The sequence below is a fragment of the Carcharhinus amblyrhynchos genome, chromosome 4 (genome assembly GCF_965287045.1).
Source record: "Carcharhinus amblyrhynchos chromosome 4, sCarAmb.v2.hapA, whole genome shotgun sequence".
Lineage (NCBI taxonomy): Eukaryota > Metazoa > Chordata > Chondrichthyes > Carcharhiniformes > Carcharhinidae > Carcharhinus > Carcharhinus amblyrhynchos.
Genome location: NC_137327.1, coordinates 138310793 through 138330546, shown reverse-complemented (window position 1 = coordinate 138330546; position 19754 = coordinate 138310793). Strand labels below are relative to the sequence as shown.

The following is a 19754-nucleotide window of genomic DNA, read 5'->3' as shown; positions in this document are numbered from 1 at the left end:
GTGGATGGTAAATATTCATCATGGAGTGCAGTTACGAGTGGTGTGCCTCAGGGATCTGTTTTGGGGCCACTGTTGTTTGTAATTTTTATTAATGATCTGGATGAGGGTATAGTTGGGTGGATTAGTAAATTTGCTGATGACACCAAAGTTGGAGGTGTGGTAGATTGTGAGGAAGGGTGTCATAGTCTGCAGGGAGACTTAGATAGGTTGCAGAGCTGGGCCGAGAGGTGGCGGATGGAATTTAATGCGGAGAAGTGTGAGGTAATTCACTTTGGTAGGAGCAACAGATGTGTCGAGTATAGGGCTAACGGGAGGACTTTGAATAGTGTGGATGAACAGAGGGATCTAGGTGTGTGTGTACATAGATCCCTGAAAGTTGGGAATCAAGTAGATAAGGTTGTCAAGAAGGCGTACGGTGTCTTGGCGTTTATTGGTAGGGGGATTGAATTTAGGAGTCGCAGTGTAATGTTGCAACTGTACACTACTCTAGTGCGGCCGCACTTGGAGTACTGTGTGCAGTTCTGGTCCCCGCATTACAAGAAGGATGTGGAGGCGTTGGAGAGGGTGCAGAGGAGGTTTACTAGGATGTTGCCTGGTATGGTGGGGAAGTCCTATGAGGAGAGACTGAGGGATCTAGGGTTGTTTTCGTTGGAAAGAAGGCGGCTAAGAGGGGATCTTATTGAAACATATAAGATGATTAGAGGTTTAGATAGGGTGGATAGTGATAGCCTTTTTCCTCGGATGGAGAAAGCTAGCACGAGGGGGCATGGCTTTAAATTAAGGGGGGGTAGCTACAGGACGGATGTCAGGGGTAGGTTCTTTACCCAGCGGGTGGTGAGGGATTGGAATGCCCTGCCTGCTGCAGTTGTAAATGTGTCTAGTTTGGGGGCGTTTAAGAGATCTCTGGATAGGTTTATGGACGAAAAGGGATTGGTATAGGCTAGTGGGTCATTGTTTTTGTAACTGGTCGGCGCAACATCGTGGGCCGAAGGGCCTGTTCTGCGCTGTAATGTTCTATGTTCTATGTTCTATGTTCTATGTTCTAAAAGTCTGACAGCAGCAGGGAAGAAGCTGTTCTTGAGTCGGTTGGTACGTGACCTTAGACTTTTGTATCTTTTTCGGAAGAAGGTGAAAAGGAGAATGTCCGGGGTGTGTGGGGGGGTCCTTCGTTATACTGGTTGCTTTTCCAAGGCAGCGGGAAGTGTAGACAGAGTCAATGGATGGGAGGCTGGTTTGCGTGATGGATTGGGCTACATTCACGACCTTTTGTAGTTTCTTGCGGTCTTGGGCAGAGCAGGAGCCCAGACCAAGCTGTGATACAACCAGAAAGAATGCTTGGTGACAGCCATAGCTGACATGCCAAATTTCCGTAGTCTTCTGAAGAAGTAGAAGTGGGCTTTCTTAACTACAGTGTCGGCATGGGGGGGGCCAGGACAGGTTGTTGGTGATCCGGTCACCTAAAAACTTGAAGCTCTTGACCCTTTCTATTTTGTCCCCATTGATGTAGACAGGGGTATGTTCTCCTTTACGCTTCCTTAAGTCGATGACAATCTCCTTGGTTTCCTTGATTGGTAAGTAGTTTTTATCTTTTATTCCTCTTGGCATTATCGTTGTTGTTGTACGCAACAATAGTGTTTCTGTGTAATTTCTGCGGTTTACAGTGTAAAGGTTATATTCGGTATTAACAAGGAGCAGGAAAGAAGGCCCCGAAAGAATTGGATATAATCTGAAACTAAACATTTTTCAAGAGTTTAATTTCAAGGGGTAACACATGACAGGAGAGCCCCAAGCTCTGGCTTGCTCCTTTTTCTCCATGTGGCAGGTTGGACCAGTTCCAGTCCCCTGGGTCAGTGTGTGTGCAGGAAGTGTCTCCAGCTACAGCTCCTGGAAGCTCGAGTTACAGAGTTGGAGTGGCAGCTGGGAACTTTGTGGAGCATCCGTGAGTCAGAGAGTATCGTGGATAGCACGCATAGAGAGGTGGTCCAAACTCTACAGGCAGGAAGGGGATGGGTGACCACCTGACAGAGCAAGCGAGACAAGAGGTGACACAGGAATCTCCTGTGACAGTTCCCCTGCAAACAGATACACGTTGGATGCTGTTGAGAGCAATGACCTCTCTAGGGAAAACAGCAGCAGCCAAACTCAGTGCACCATGGTTAGTTCTGCTGCAGAGGGAAGGGGTAAAAAGTGTACCAGTGCAATAGTTATAGGGGGTTCAAGGAGAATAGATAGGCATTTCTGGCCATAAATGAGGTACAGGATGGTATGTTGCTTCTCTGGTGCTGGGGTCAAGGATGTCTCGTAGCGGCTGCAGGACATTCTGGAGGGGGAAGGTGAACAGCCAATGGTTGTGATACACAAACAACATACAAAAAAAGGGATGAAGTCAAAACGCAGGGAGCTAGGAAGATAGTTAAGAAATCGGACTTCAAATGTAGTGATCTCAGGATTACCACCAGTGCCACGTGTCAGTCAGACTAGAAATGAAATGATATATTGGATAAATATATGGCTGAAGAGATGGTGTCAGGGGGAGGGTTTCACATTCCTGGGACATTGGAACTGGTTCTGGGGGATGTGGGACCTGTACAAAATGGACGGGTTACTGGGCAGGACTGATGTCCCAGGGGGATTGTTTGCTAGAGCAGTTGGGGAGGGTTTAAACTAATATGCCAGGGGAATGGGAAGCTACGTAGGAGTCAGAGAAGGAGGAACAAGGACAAAAGCAAAACGTAGAAAAGGAAATAAAAATAATAGGTAGAAAAACCAGGAACAAAGTTCAAAGAGAGCTATAATGAAAACTATTGGGAGTGAGGCAAACAATGTTAAAAAGACAAGCTTAAAGGCTCTGTGTCTTAATGCGCGAAGCATTTGCAATAAAGTGGATGAACTAATCAGATATAAACGGGTACAATATAATTGGGATTACAGAGACATGGCTGCAGGGTGACCAGGGGTGGGAATTGAATGTCCCAGGGTGTTCAATATTTAGGACAGACAGGCATAAAGGAAAAGGTGGTGGAGTGGCACTGCTGGTTAGAGAAAATTAACACAATAGTGAGGAAGGATATTGGCTCTGACAATGCGGAGTCTGTATGGGTAGAGTCAGGAAATACCAAAAAACATTAGTGGGTGGCATATACAGACCCGAAACTGAAGTGGTGATGTTAGGAATGGCATTAAACACAAAATTAAAGATGCATGTGATAAGGGAATATTAGTGATCATGGGTGATCTTAACCTGTACATAGACTGGGCAAATCAAATTAGCCACAGTGCCGTAGAGGAGGAATCCCTGGAGTGTGTATGGGATGCTTTCTTGCCCAATATGTGAAGGAACCAACTAGAGAGCAGGCCATCTTAGACTGGGTACTGTGTAATGAGAAGGGAATCATTGTCAATCAAGCTGTATGAGACCCCTTGGGGATGAGCGACCAGAACGTGATAGAATCTTTTATTAAGATGGAGAGTGAAGTAGTTGATTTGGAGACTAAAGTGCTGAATCTTAATAAAGGGAACCATGAGGATATGAAGCGTGAGTTGGCCTTGATAGGTTGGGGAAAGTTACTTAAAGGGATGACAGTGGATAGACAATGGCAAACATTCAAGGAACACATAGGGGAACTGCAGCAAGTGTTTATTCAGGTCTGGCACAAAAACAAAATGGGTAAGAGGGCCAATCCATGGCTTACAAAGAAAATTAGCAAAAGTATCTGATCCAAGGAAGAAGCATACAGATTGGCCAAGAAAAATAATAGGTCTGAGGATTGGGAGCAGTTTAGAATTCAGCAAAGAAGAACCAAGGGATTGATTAAGGGGAAAATACAGTACTAAAGTAAACTTGACAACGTTCCGCGCAAGAGATTATCGTGCAAGATCAAAGCACATGGAACTGGGGGAAGTGTATTGAGATAGATAGAAAACTGGTTGGCAGAGAGGAAACAAAGATTAGGAATTGGTGGGTGTTTTTCAAACTGGCAGGCAGTAATTAGTGGGGTGCCACAGGGATTGGTGCTGGGACCCCAGCTATTCACAATATATATTAATGATTTGGATGAGGGAACAAAATGTAACATCTCAAAGTTTGCAGATGATACCAAGTTGGGTGTGAGAGTGAGCTGTGACGAGGATACAGAGATCCTTCAGAATGATCTGGACAGGTTGGGTGAGTGGGCTAATCAATGGTAGATGCAGGGTAATTTTGATAAATGTGAGGTTATTCACTTAGGAAGCAAAAACAAGGCAGCAGATTACTACCTGAATGGGTGTAAATTGGGAGAGGGGAGTGTGCAGAGGGACCTGGGTGTCCTTGTTCACCAGTCGCTGAAGGTAAGCATACAGGTGCAGCAGGCAGTAAAGAAGGTAAATGGTATGTTGGCCTTCATTGTGAGAGGTTTCGAGTACAGGAGCAGGGATGTGTTGTTGCAATTATACAGGGCCTTGGTTTGGCCACACCTAGAGTATTGTGTGCAGTTTTGGTCTCCTTTTCTGAGGAAGGATGTTCTTGCTCTCAAGGGAGTGCAGAGAAGGTTTACCCAGGCTGTTTCCGGGGATGGTGGGACTGATACCGGAGTTGAGGGGGTTGAGCAATGAGGAGAGGCTGAATGGACTGGGTCTGTACTCGTTAGAGTTTAGAAGGATGAGGGGGGATCTTATTGAGACGTATAAGATGATGAAAGGGATGGATAGGGTAGAGGTGGAGAGGTTCTTCCCGCTCAGAAAGGACAGCAGGACTGGAGGGCACAGCCTCAAGATAAGGGGCGGGGGCAGTTTAGAACAGAGGAACTTCTTCACTCAAAGGGTGGTGAATCTCTGGAATTCTCTGCCCGTTGAAGCGGTGGAGGCGACCTCACTGAATATATTTAAGACGCAGGTAGATAGGTTTTTGGTAGGCAAGGGAATTAAGGGTTATGGGGAGAAAGGGGGAAAATGGAACTGAGCCACTTCAGATCAGCCATGATCTTATTGAATGGCGGGGCAGGCTCGAAGGACGAGATGGCCTACTCCTGCTCCTATTTCTTATGTTCTTATGATGTATGAGGAGAGATTGACTGGGTTAGGATTGTTTTCGCTGGAGGTCAGATGAATAAGGGGGATCTCATAGAGATTTATAAAATTCTAACAGAACTAGGCAGGGTAGATGCAGGGAGGATATTCCTGATGGTGGGGGTTCCAGAACCCAGGGATCACCGTCTGAGGATTCAGGGTAGAACCATTTAGGACGATACATTTCTTCACCCAGTGAGCCTGTGGAATTTAATACCACAGGAAATAGTTGATGCCAAAACATTGAATGTATTCAAGAGGCGGCTGGATATAGCACTTGGAGTGAATGGCATCAAAGGTTATGGGAAAAAGCAGGATTAGGCTATTGAGTTGGCTGATCAGCCATGATCGTGATGAATGGTGGAGCAGGCTCGATGGGCCAAATGGCCTCCTCCTGCTCCTATCTTCTATGTTCCTGTTTCTGTGTTTTAAAAGAGGTGAGTTAATCTTTTCTCTTTTCCTCAAAACAAGGCCAAAATTGAGGATTAGTTACAGCAAAAGTCAAACTGCCATGGACTGAGGTCTGCATCAAAGGTTTAACTGTCAATTATTTGGAATATTCAAACAAAGAAACAAGGAACAGGATAAATAGGCCCTTCAACCATTTGACCCTGCTCTGCTGTTCAATATGATCATGGTTGATCTTCTATCCCAGTGGTATATTCCTCCCGCTTTCTCCCCATACCCTTGATTAACTAAATTCTTAAAAGTTATGTGTATCTTTCTTGAACACGTGATGTCAAGATGCTGGTATTGTGAGACTTCTTCTTGAATACATTCAGTGACTTGGTTTCCATGGCCTTCTTATAGAGTCATAGGGGGCAATTTTATCAAAAGATTTCCAAGTGCCAAGCAAGCATGAAAACTGGAGAGAATCGTATCCATTTCTGGGCAAACAATCACATGGCACTTCGAAAAAAAAGAGGCAAAGTGTGATTCTCACCACTTGGGGGAGTGGATGGAGGCTGTTCATGCCAGGAAGCCAGCTGCTGACTTGTGGATGCTCTATTGCGCATGTGCTCTGATCTCCCAGTGCACTGTGTACAAGAGTGTACACGGTGCACTGGGAAATCTCTCACTCTCCCATTTCCCAGGACATTGCCTCCAGCCCCAATCATTGGCTCAAATAGCTGCCTCCCCAGCCGATTGCTGGCCCCAATTTCCCCCCCACACCCCCCACACCCCCCCCCACCCCCCCCACAGCCCCCTCCACCAATTGTTGGCCCTGAATATGCAGGCAGAACATGATTGGTCACATTTTGAGAGGTAAGAAACTGGGCGCAAAGCTGGCTTTCTGTCTCTCGCCCAATCTTACCGGTTCATCACACTGACCGACCAGCATGACGCACCAGTAAGGTCGTCCCCACTGAGTTTTGCAGAAGGAGGTCCTTCGGGCCATTGTGTCTGTGCCAGCCATTAAGCATCTGTCTATTCTAATCCTATTTTCCAGCACTTGGTCTGTAGCTTGTATGCTATCGTGTTTCAAGTGCTCCTCTAAATGTTTCTTAAATGCTGTGAGGATTCCCACCTCGATCACCTTTTCAGACAGAGTTCCGGATTACTATCACCCTTTGGGTGAAGAGGCATTTCCTCAAATCCAAGCACATGGCCCTGGAAGTAATGAGATCACTACCTTTGAGGTCCTACTTTTTAATTTATGTCCTAACTCCCCACATTCTGCTTGTAGGACCTCATCTCTTTATTTACCTATGTAATTCTTACCATTATGTACCAAGACCACAAGCTGTTCACCCTCCCCCTTCAGAATACCATGCAGCCACTCTGAGATAATCTTGATCGTGGCACCAGGGAGGCAACACACTATCCTGGTGTCACTTTTGCGGCTGCAGAATATCCTGTGTGTTTCCCTTACTATTGAATCCCCTATCACTGTGGCCCTGCTATTATTATTCCTCCCCTCCTGTGTAGCAGAGCCACCCAAGTTGCCATGGACTTGGCTTCCACTGCAATCCACAGACAAGTCATCCCCCAAACAGTATGTAAAACAGCATGTCTGTTAGAGATGGGGGTAGGCTGAAGGGTCTCCTGCACTTCCTGCTTTCCTCTACTCTGCCTGGTAGTCACTCATCCCCTTTTCTGCCTGTTCAGTCTTTAACTGCAGTGTGACTATCTCACTGAAGGTGTTGTTTGTGACAATCTCAGCATTGTGAATACATCCCGTGGTTCTATCTGTCTCTCCAGCTCTGAAATGCGGTTAGCCTGTTGCTGGAGTTGAATATACTTCTTGCACATGTGGTTGTCAGGGATACGAGGAGTGTCCATTGGCTTCCCACATAGTGCAGTAGAAGCACATCACAGGTATGAGCTCCGCTGCCATGACCTCCCTTTAGTTTAAGCTTGTTAGTTAGTCCCCTTAAAGAATATTAATTATAATAGGGATCTTATTTCATTCCAAACACTCTGACTGCTATACAAAGACCTTGCCGACCCTACTTTAACATAGCTCCCTTTACACTACTTTTGTTACCTTGTTATATTTGCTCCAAGTTTATCGGCTAGATCCAGGTACAGCTATTTGTTCAAAGTGTACATGCTTTTCTAATTTACAGCAATTTTTAGACAATCGCTAAAAGTAGTTTCTTACCAAACAATGAAGTTACAGTTGCCACTCTTTGTTTTTCCTCAACAAGAACTGACCTCAGGACACCTCCCAGACTGCTTCACTGAGATGCTGACTGCGGGACGCACTTCCCAGTCTCCTCCCCGGACCAAGGATATTTTACAGCAAAGGTCAAACTGTTGTGGAATGAGATCTGGATCAAATGTTTAACCGTCAGTCATTTGGAATATTCATCGGCTCAGAAGTAATAATGGGAACTATCCGGAGTGGATTGCTGATGGCCTTTGTGATCATATTTTTCGACTTTTCACCTCTCAGTGAGGCTTATGGATTTAATAAATGTGCCCAGTATGAATTCGACAACCGCCATGTAATCTGCATCAACAAGCACATAGTAAACTTGACGGAAGCCATTGGCAAACTACCTCCAAGCACAACCTATCTGAACCTGACTCATAACCGAATTAAAACACTGTGTACCAAATGTTTTGCTCACCTTCCTTCCCTTGTTGACCTGCGGCTGGAGTGGAACAAAATAAAGGACATTGAAAAAGATGCTTTTCAGGGACTAGGAAATCTCACGCTCTTAAACTTGATACAGAATCACATTGTAAGTCTCAACAAGTCAACTTTTGAAGGCCTTGTAAACCTGCAAACATTGTTACTGAGCAAAAATAAGATCATGTGGATTGACAAAGAAGCATTTGCGCCACTCATAAATTTACAGAGCCTAAACTTTGCTCGAAACCCTATTTCAGACTTTTTAAATATTATAGATGCAGTACATGGTCTAAAGCAAGTCTTAACTCTTGATCTCACGAACAATAGCATTACAAAATCATGTCCAAGTCCTTACATACTCCATTCGTTACAATCCTTGAGCTTACAAGGAAACCACATTCAGGCACTGGACTTTTCAAATTTGACTTTGCCCAACCTAAAAAAACTTGATTTATCCAAAAATGGGTTAAAATACATTAACATGTCATCTTTTCAAAATCTGCCTTCTCTGGCTGCCTTGAATCTTGGTGGCAATTTCATTGATGTTTCCCAGGTAGACACTATCTACTTGAAGAATATCACTGACTTGGACTTGTCTAATCTCACCACTGTTCATAGGAGCTTAGATATAGTCAGTCATCTCTTGCAGAGCTTGCCAAAAATAGTATCCTTGGTCATCCAGAATAACAAGTTGGAGCCTAAAGATCTCAAGCAATTTGGAAACCACTCTCATCTCTTGTCTCTTGACCTGTTTGGAAACAGAATAGACAAACTTGTGGATAATGAATTTCAAAACTTTCAGAACCTACGTCATCTAATTTTGGAACATTGCAACCTTGGGATCATCAGCAATAATTCCTGGCCAATGCTGAAGCACCTCACACATTTATATTTAAAGCACAACAACATTAAAAGTCTTCAGAAATACGTCTTCACTCCACTGATAAGCCTAGAGTATTTGGAAATCTCTTGGAATCCGTTGTCAACATTCAATGGTCTAGCTTTTTATGGTCTGAACAGGCTGAAGCATCTTGATTTGAGGGCTTGCTGGATCAGCACATTGCATCCATCCTCTTTCACGTATTTGGCAGCTGTGTTTAATTTAACATTTCAGGGGAACAATTTTCATGAAATTGGCAAATACACTTTCAGTCAACTGAAAAATGTTACTATGCTTTTTTTATCGAGGAACAGGATTTCAGAAATAAGTGATGATGCCTTTGACGAGCTTACCAATCTCAAATATCTTGATTTAGCTTTTAACAACCTGCACGCTGTGCGTCAGGGTATGTTTAAGGGTTTGCAATCACTTGAACATTTAAGTCTTCGTAGCAATAAAATCAGTTTTGAAACAACCAGGAAACTGAAAGTTCTTCCATTTTTGCACCTTAAATCTCTCCGATATCTGAATCTGGAAAGACAGATCCCTGAAGGAATACAAGTCATCCCAGTCAACTTTTTTAAGGGATTAGTTAATCTACGAATGTTATATATGGGAAAAAATCAAAAGGTTTTCTTTGACACTCAGTCGCTGGATCCACTGACAAATCTAACTTTTTTAGACATATCAGGAGTGGGATACAGGGGTCTGACTTTAAATATATCTCTATTCAAGAAGTTGAAGAGACTGCAAGTCCTACGTCTGGAGAATAACTACATGGAGAGCATTCCTATAGAATTGATCTCTAACTTGGATTCATTGCAAAGCTTCTCTCTTCGCTTTAACTACATCAAAAATATTAGTAAAGAACTTGTTCAGGGTTTGAAGTCATTGAGTTATTTTGATCTGTTTAATAATTCGCTTGACTGCTTCTGTGATAATGTTTGGTTCAGAAACTGGTCTGTCCACAGTTCCACAGTGCAGGTTCCATACTTGGGCAGTTATCTGTGTGCTGGATCAGCTCCAAAGACTCGATTCATTGATTTTGATGATAGCATCTGCACCAGTGACATTGGAAAAGTCCTTTTCATTTCAACCTCTGTGGTGATTTCAGTTATCCTGATCTGTTCTTTAGTGAAAGCCAAACTGATGTGGTTGATTCGATACGTCATCTACATCGCAAAAGCTGAGCTGAGTTACAAGTTACAGAAAGTCCAAAAGCAGTACACTTACGATGCATTTGTTTCCTACAACTCAAATGATGAAAAATGGATCTTTGATGAGTTGGTTCCCAATTTGGAAGAAAATATACAACCACCACTAAAGCTATGCCTTCACCACCGTGACTTTGAGCTGGGGGTGGACATCTTTGACAACATTCAGAGTGCCATCAGCAACAGCAGAAAGACCCTGTGTGTGATAAGTAATGATTATCTCAGGAGCGAATGGTGTAGGTTAGAGGTCCAGTTGGCCAGCATGAGGCTTTTTGTGGATTGTCATGATGTCCTCATTCTGATATTTCTGGAGAGAATTCCAGATTATAGACTCACTAACTATCACAAAGTGAGGAAGCTGGTGAAGAAGCAGACCTATATCACTTGGCCTGAGGCCCCAAATGAAAGACAGTTATTTTGGGCAAGACTTGAAAATGCTTTGAGGCAAAAAACAGTGGATGAAAGCAATTTGCAATTAAATATAGCTGAGTAAGTGAGATAAGAATCAAAATTGTGATGTCCGGCAAGACAGTGCAACTATAGAGGAACCATAAAAGTTTATAGTATTGAAGAGGTCTATTTGGACCAGGACGATGTTCCTCAACAATGCAAAACTAATCACAAGCTGCTCCCCACCCCCTCCCACCCCCAAATCAAGACTCCCGGGACCCCATATCTTCTCCGGTTCAACATTGTACTTTGACATTTTTTTTCTCCAGTTCAAGTTCTCACAAAGCTGGGGAGAGGCAAAGTACAGATCAGTTTTCCTCTTGTTCTATAGAGGCAAAGTATGTATCTCCCTCCCCAGCAACTGAAGCGAAAGAAGGATGGGAGATCGTATCGCTCATCTTAGCAAGTCCACTATCAGGTCTTTCTTGGTGGCCAACTAAGTGTTCCATTGGTAGCAGTCTAGAAGCAACTTGTTTGCCTTACTAACTTGGCTCCATTGATAAGCATGTAGTAAAGCAGGAAAACCCAGGGATAAAAAGAGCATCAAAGGCAAATTGCACTCCATATAAAGATGAACAGAAATTATTCTGGTAAATTGAACCATCACAATCTTGTCATGTCTTCGATGTTTCATGAAGGAACTTGCTCCTTTCATGATGAGCTCGTGTGCATTTAAACAAATGCCAGTGCAGTATTATTTTAATAGCAACGATTCCCAGATACAGAGGGGGACAGAGAGGGAATGGAGGTGTGAATGCAACCATTATTAATACTGCTGTCAACAGAATCAGTAAAATGAATGGGATTCTTAAATTCTTTGAATAAGCTAGCCAAAGCTACATAGGTTGTAAAAGTTTAAGTGTGATGATATGAACAAAGCCAAAGAGAAAATGGACATTTCCCTCCTTGGAATCTTCCTCCTCTTTGTCCTGTTGTCAGGTTAGACCCAATCCCAGTTTCAGGAGTTCTGATGAAAGTTGGGTCAAAATTCTGGAATTCTCTCCCTAACAGCACTGTGGGTGTACCTACACCTCAAGGACCGTGCTGGTTCAAGAAGGCAACTAGCCTTCTGCAAGGCAACTGGGGATGGGCAATAATGCTGGCACCCGCAGAAGGCAAATGTTAGCTGAATGCTTCTCCTTTCTCCACAGTTGCACTCAGTGTTTTCAACATTTCCTGCTCCTATTTCAGATTTCCAGCCTCTGTGTTATTTTACTTTTTGGAGAAAAATCAATCTGCTTCCTAGCTCCTGATCACCATCTAGTGGGTCTTCAACAGAATTACATTTATAGTTATCAAGTTTATAGAACATAGAACAGAAAAAAATGTATGTTGTAATAAATAAAAGATAAAATGAGGAAACGGATGAGTAGTTGTCTTTGAAAAAGAAGAAATTGACCACTTATCTGTGCGTTATCAGGTCAGTTTCAGCAGCACTGGCTCAACTGTAACCCAATATTATTCAGCACTGCCAGTGGAAGGTATGAGAAATTGAGGTGGATGGGCGGTGGAGAGGAGGGAAAATATATTTGATAGATACAGTTGACTGAAGACTTATTTTGTATTTCAAATGCATTATTCACAGCCTTGTGGTTTACCTGGAAAGACTCAAGGGTAATAGAGTTTAATGTGAAGTTGAAGTAAGGAATAAAGATTTACTGTCCACACATTCAGTTAGTTGATTCATTTTGTGTTCTGCTCTCTCCACTTCGTCTAATTGCTCTGGTGTTTGGTAAACAAAAGAATTTTACTAATTAAAACCTGAAGTCAGAACAACGTTAAAATGTTTAAATGAGTTTTCTTTTATCAAGGCACCTGTTAACCCAGAATAATCTAAATTACTCTCAGGAGGGGACTGGTAATGGCTATGTATTATAGTACAGTGACAGCAGTAACATCTAACCAACAATAGTTATGTGAGAGGTAGAGTTACCAACAGGAGGGGGGTTAATTTGAACATCACAAATATCCCTTTCACCCCATCCCCATCAATAAGCAGAACTGTGTTTTATGATGTTTCCCTCTTTAGGAGTGGCGGTGTATTTCCAACCCCTCAGTTTTGGTGCAGTCCAATTTTCTATTAATAATCCCACAGCAAACTGGGGAAAGGAGAGAGTAAGTCCATTTGCACACAGTCAAAATATGGGAGGGGTTTGCGATGTTGCTTCCACATGTAGACAGCGAAGTGAGAGATAGAAAAAGGAAAGAATTACAGTGCAGAGACCACAGAGGAAAATATATATTTAAAATGATTTAGGAGATATGGACATTGCTGGCTAGGCCAGCATTTATTGCCCATCCCTAACTGCCCTTGAGAAGGTGGTGGTGAGCCGCCTCCTTGAGCCGCTGCAGTCCACATGGTGCAGGTACACCCCCTGTGCTTTTAGGGAGCGAGTTCCAGGATTTTGACCCAGTATTAATAAAGGGACAGCGATGTACTTCCAAGTCAGTACGGTGAGTATCTTGAAGGGCAGCTACCAGCTGGCGGTGTTCTCATATGTCTGCTGTCCTTCTAGATGGTGGTGGCTGAGGGTTAGAAAGTTACTGCTAAAGAAACTTAGGTGAGTTCCTGCAGTGCTCCTGTTCGCTGGGGATGGAGAGAGAATGAATATTTGTGGAAGGAATACAAATCAAACGAGTTGTTTTGTCCTGGATGGTGTCAAGCTTCTTCAGTGTTATTGAAGCTGTAATCATCCAAGAAAGCGGAGAGTATTCCATCGCACTCCTGACTTGTACCTTGTAGATAGTGGGCAGGCTTTGAGGAATCAGGAAGTGAATCCAAAGATGTTTAGGTTAGCTGGATTAGCCATGGTAAATGTTGGCGGGGGGTGGGGGAGTGGGGGGGGGGGGGGGGGGGGGGGCTGTGGGGGAGGTGGTTTACAGAAATGCAGGTCCTGGATAGGATGCTCTTTTGGAGAGTTGGTGCAGATTTAAAATGCCAAGTGGCCTCTTTCTGTACCAGGAACTGGCAAATGGAATTTAATGTTGGCAAGTGTGAGGTGGTCCACTTTGGTAGGAAGAATGGTAGGAAGGACTATTACTTACGTGGCGAAAAACTGCAGCAGGCGACGGTGCAGAGGGACCTCGGGGTCCTTGTGCATGAGTCGCAAAAACCCAGCTTGCAGGTGCAGCAGGTGGTCAGGAAGGCGAATGGGATGCTGGCCTTCATAGCGAGGGGGATTGAATATAAAAGTAGGGAGGTCTTGCTGCGGCTGTATAGGGCATTGGTGAGGCCGCAGCTGGAGTACTGTGTGCAGTTTTGGTCGCTGCACTTACGCAAGGATATTTTGGCCTTGGAGGGAGTGCAGAGGAGGTTTACTAGGCTGATACCGGAGTTGAGGGGGTTGAACTATGAGGAGAGGCTGAATAAACTAGGCTTGTACTCGTTGGAGTTTAGGAGAATGAGGGGAGATCTCATTGAGACATATAAGATGATGAATAGGATGGATAGGATAGAGGTGGAGAGACTCTTTCCACTCAGAAAGGACAGTAGGACTAGGGGGCACAGCCTCAAGATAAAGGGGGGGCGGTTTAGAACGGAGTTGAGGAGGAACTTCTTCACTCAAAGGGTGGTGAATCTCTGGAATTCTCTGCCCATTGAAGTGGTGGAGGCTGCCTCGCTAAATATATTTAAGACGCGGATTGATGGGTTTTTGATAAGCAAGGGGATTAAGGGTTATGGGGAGAAGGCGGGAATGTGGAACTGAGCCACGACAGATCAGCCATGATCTTATTGAATGGCGGGGCAGGCTCGAGGGGCTAGATGGCCTACTCCTGCTCCTATTTCTTATTTCTTATGTTTATGTAGGGATTCTATGGCATTGTTCTCTGCAGGATTACTAGCTTCTGACCTGCTGTTGTGGCCACAGTCTTCATATGGTGAGTCCAGTGTGATTTCTGGGCAATGGTGACCCCCAGGATGTTGATAGTGGGGGGTTCAGTGATCATAATGCCATTGAATGTCAAGGGGCAATGGGTTTGGACAGAGCCTCTCCACTCATACTTTGAGTTAAATGACTCTTACATTAAATTTATTCCAAGTGGAAAATTATTCATGTCATTTTTCAAAAAGCTGAAACTCTTATTTGACTTTAATGTGACTTTAAGTCACCAATCAGATAAAAGCAAATTACCGTGGATGCTGGAATCTGAAACAGAAAATGCTGGAAATTCTCAGCAGATCTGACAGCATCTGTGAAGAGAGAACAGTTGTGGTTAGGAAGCCGGGGCTGGGGGCTGCTGATAGAGGGCCAATAGTTGGTGGAGAAGGGAAAGATTGACATAGAGGTCACAGACAAAAAGAGAAAGGGGATGTAAATAGTGGTGACCATGGCTAAGAAGGGCGCTGATCGTGGCCAATAAGGGATCAGAATATATAAATGGTAGAACGAAGGTAAGCAGAATGTCAAAAGACAACCTGAGACATGTAACAGGTAGCCCTCATTGGGTGCAAGGAAGAGAGTTAGTGATTGGGGGGAGGAAAGCATGGAAAGCAAGAATTTTAAAAAGTTGAAAAATAAAACAATGGAAGACATGAAAATAAGAAAAATAAATAAAAATATAGCCAATCAGCCAATTACCAATTAGTCTCCACTTGTAGCCTCAATACTGTAGCAGGGCAAGACTACTTTTCTAGCTGTGGCTCACCTTTCTTTTGCAAAAGTATACTTTATTTGCAGAATATCTGAAAGAACATTACAAACATTCCAAAGTGAACATCACACAAATATTCAGGTTCTTTACATACATCACGTTCCACTCTGAGGTTTTTCAATACAGTCAAAGAATCATTACAGACGATTCAAAAAGGACCTTCCAAATGGTGCAAAACTAATTAAAAGTTGACTACATGGGTCAAGTTGCACTCAGGGGTGCTTCAGTACAGATACATGTAATATTCACTGTATACATTCTTCTTTATTCATTTGTGGGACATGGACATCACTGACTGGCCAGCATTTATAGCCTATCTCTAGACGTCCTTGAACTGAGTGGCATTTCAGAGGGCAGTTGAGAGTCAACCACATTGCTGTGGCTCTGGAGTCACATGTAGGCCAGACCGGGTAAGGACGCCAGATTTCCTTCCCTAAAGGACATTAGTGAACCAGCTGGGTTTTCCCAACAATGGATTCATGGTCATCAGTAGATTCTTAATTCCAGATCTTTTTTAGTAACTTCAAGTTCCACCATCTGCCATAGTGTTCCTCGAACCTGGGCACCCAGAACATTAGCTGAGTTTCTGGATCAATAGTCTAAGGGATAATACCACTAGGCCATCGTCTCTCCAGTAAGTGAGTCTTTCACCTCCTCAGTGAGTCATTCAGCCTGAGCAGGTTCTGCTCCCCTCAGTTTACTGTGGCTCAAAGGTCTTGGACAGCGAGCTTCCCCTTTATGTCTCTGCAGTGGCTGGCCCAAGCTTTAGTGCAACCCTTAGTGTGAAGTCCTGGGCTTTAGAATGTGCCAGTCTGAAACGCTTGGTTGGGGCAACACTCTGCAACTGAGGACCAACAAGTATTGGACAGACCAAAGAGCACCCTTCACTGAGTTGATGCTCCTCCAACAACAGCTGATGTTTGTCTCGGTGTGTGTCCCTGGGAACAGCCCATAGAGCATGGAATCCTGCATCACGGAGCTGCTCGGGATGAACCTCAACAAAATCTGTCTCAGCTTTCTCCAGGCCTTCTTTACAAAAGAATGTTCCGCAAGGAAGTGGACAATGGTCTCTTTCCCACCACCACTACCTTTGAGGACAATGTGCAGATGGGGTGAGACTCCAGGCATGTAGGAAGGATCTGATAGGAAGGGCCTTCCTCACCACCAGCCAAGCGAGGTATTGGTGCTTGTTTGAAAGTTCTGGTGATGAGGTGTTCTGCCAAATTTTGACAGTCTGCCTAGGTACCATCGAACAGAACCTACCATCTCCTTTTCCTGTTGGATCTCTAGGACATTCTGTGCAGACCACTGCCTGGTGATGGACTTGTGGTAAAAAGCATTTTTCTGCATAGTGTTTTTATGCGGGACAGTACGGTGTAGCTACCTGGAGTGTTCTCCAGCTGCATGGCCAGACCCATCCTTCGCAACACGGGGGAAAGGTAGAACCTCAGTACTTGGTATTTGCATACCGAGGATTTACACACAGCTTGATGCAGCCACACACAAAAGTAGCCATCAGGATTAGGACAATGTTGAGCCTGTTTTCCCTCACTTTATCAAGAGGTTTGTTTATCGTGTCCCTACGAATGCAGACTTTTTTTTATTTCTAAATGAAGCGGAAAATGGCACAGGTGATTTCCACAACACAGGAGTGAAGAATAAACCAGACCGGCACCATATAAAGCAACACATCTGATAACCAGGTCTTTACCTGCAATGGAGAGAGAGCGTTGCTCCCACGTACCAAGTTTTTGGCTTATTATACCTATTCATTCCTTCCAGTTTCTAATGCATGCCTTCCGAACCATATCCCCAGCACTCTCAGGCCATCTGACCTAATAGTAAAAGAGACTTAGGGTCTGCCCAGTTCCCAAAGAACATAGCCTCACTCTTGCCATTATTTACCTTAGCACCTGAACTGGTCACAAATGTTGATCAGTCTGTGCACCAATGGCGGGTCTGAGCAGAAGACAGTGACGTAATCCATGTGCCTTCGCTGCTGGGGATTGCATCCCTCTTATACCTGAATCCTTCCTGATGAACTCAGCAAACGGTTCTATACAACACACAACGGGTCAGGAGAGAGCGAACAGTGCAGTCAGACTCCAGATTTCATTGGAAAACTTTCCAATTCCCACCCATTGGTTGAAACTACATCATTGATGTTTGTGTAGAGTAGTTGGATCCAATTGTGGATACTCTTTCCAAACTCCAATCTGGAGATCACATCCATTATGTAGGTGTGTGATAATCTGTCAAAGGCCTTTTTCTGGTCCAGGCTGATGAGGCAGGTATCTCCATCCCTGTCCCACACATTGGTGATCGTATCCCTGAGTCTAACAGGGATCTTTCTGCCGGGAACAGAACAGGCCTGATTTACGTGGATCACCAACTCTAGAGCAGACCTGACTCCCAAGTGGCGATGATTTTGGACAGAATTTTATAGTCTACATTCAACAATGAAATGGATCACCAGTTTCCAATTTCTTCCCTTTCTCCCTTTCATTTGTAGATGAGGATAATGATGCCTTTCTCCATGGATTCTGACATGTTCCTAGTAAGAAGCATATTCTTAAATACCTCCAGCAGGTCTGGGCTGATCCAGTGCCACAGAGGCGAATACAACTCAGTCCATAAACATTGGGTTCTGGGAATTTTACTCTTCTCAAAGGTTTTGAGGGCGTTGGTCAATTCATCCAGAGTTTGCAGTATGTCCAAGCTCTCCTACTGTCTGTCCTCTAAGATCTCTGCGGTAGGGGACAGGAAGGGCTGAGAGTCTGTGCTGTTTGAGGAATTCATGGGGAGGCAATGGCCTAATGATATTATCGCTAGACTATTAATCCAGAAACTCAGCTAACGTTCTGGTGACCTGGCTTTGGATCCCACTTTGGCAGATGGTGAAATTTGAATTCAATAAAAAAAAATCTGGAATTAAGAGTCTACTGAAGACCACGAAACCACTGTTGATAATTGGAAAAACTCAGCTGGTTTACTAATATCCTATAGGGACGAAATCTGCTGTCATTATCTGGTCTGGCCTAAATGCGACTCCAGAGCCCCAGCAATGTGGTTAACTCTCAACTGCCCTTAGCCAACTAGGCATTGGCAATAAATGCTGGCCAGCCAGAGACACCCCTGTCCCACGAATGAATAATGATATAAAAATACAGTCTAACATTAAAGGATATGCTGATCCTCAACATGTCAAACTGTGATGACTTTACTGAGCCATCTTCTTCCTTCAGACTACTGATCACACAGCTCTCTGGAGCAATTCTCATCTTGTTCAACGGCACAGACTCTGGGCTAGGAAAGGTGGGTGTACCGTGGAAATTATTTGCCTCATCGAAGTGTGTTTTTTTTCACTCCTTTCTTAAAGTAACAAAGCCAATGCTCGGAATGATCTGACAACCCCAAATCCATTCCTTGCTCGTCCCAAAAACCAAATTCAAGTTGAATCCACTCAAGGTCCGTATCAGAGATGCAAACAAGATCCAAGCTGACAAGATGAGGCATTGCACCCCACCTTGGGCTTGATTTGATGTTTTATCTCAGTCTAAAAAGCCAAGATGGCATTGAAAAATTGCATCAGGCGATGCCTTGGTTTAACCCCATCAGTTACTCTGATCCTTTACTCTAGCCTAGGCAAACTAACTGCATGACCATGGTTTCAGTGTATTGTGTTACTAAAAAGATTGGAAACCACTGCTGTAAGTGGTACTGGCTGGCTGTACCGGTGTCTTCCTCTCACACTCTTCTCTAGGTGTTGCTGACTGGCTGTCCTGGAATCCCCCTCTCACACTCTCCCCCATATGCTGTCACATTCTCACAGCAACAATTCCAGCTTTGAGTCACTGTCTGTGTGGAGTTTGCACATTCTCCCCATGTCTGTGTGGGTTTCCTCCCACACCCAGGTGCGGGTTTGGTGGATCAGCATTGCTTAGTGTTAGCGGGATTAACAGGGTTAATATGTGGCATGGGGAGGTGATGGAATTGTTTTTGGTGCAGGCTCAATGGGCCAAATGTCCTCCATCTGCACTGTTGAGATTCTATGATCCTTCTGAAGATGTGGTTCTTGGACTGGACACAATGCTCCATTTGAGGTCCAACCAGGGTTTATCATATTGCCGTGGCTTTTGTATTCTGAGGAAGAAGGAAAGAGCAGGATGGGCAGATTGACTTGCAAGGAATAGGTTGGGAGGAGATCCCTGTTAAACAGAAACGACACCACACAACCCTGCCACAGGAATCTCTGCAAGACGTGCTGGATCATTGACATGGATGCCATCATCTCACGTGAGAACACCATCCATCAGGTACACGGTTCATACACTTGCAGCTCGGCCAACGTTGTCTACCTGGTATGCTGCAGGAAAGGATGTCCTGAGGCATGGTACATTGGGGAGACCATGCAGACGCTACAACACGG

The 19754-nt window shown here is 44.2% G+C and overlaps 1 protein-coding gene across 1 annotated transcript; it reads left to right on the top strand.

Moving 5' to 3' along the window:
- Nucleotides 1-1505: 1505 nt before the first annotated feature.
- LOC145342479 (toll-like receptor 13) lies at nucleotides 1506-10754 on the top strand. The gene is made up of 2 exons (XM_080188042.1): nucleotides 1506-1571; nucleotides 7698-10754. Exon 2 carries the CDS (start codon nucleotides 7830-7832, stop codon nucleotides 10713-10715), a length of 2886 nt encoding a protein of 961 aa, XP_080044168.1. The 5' UTR covers nucleotides 1506-1571; nucleotides 7698-7829; the 3' UTR covers nucleotides 10716-10754.
- Nucleotides 10755-19754: the final 9000 nt, after the last annotated feature.

What these genes read in the sequence shown, in the direction of transcription:
- LOC145342479 (XM_080188042.1), top strand. Translation starts at nt 7,830, where the DNA reads ATGTTTAACCGTCAGTCATTTGGAATATTCATCGGCTCAGAAGTAATA.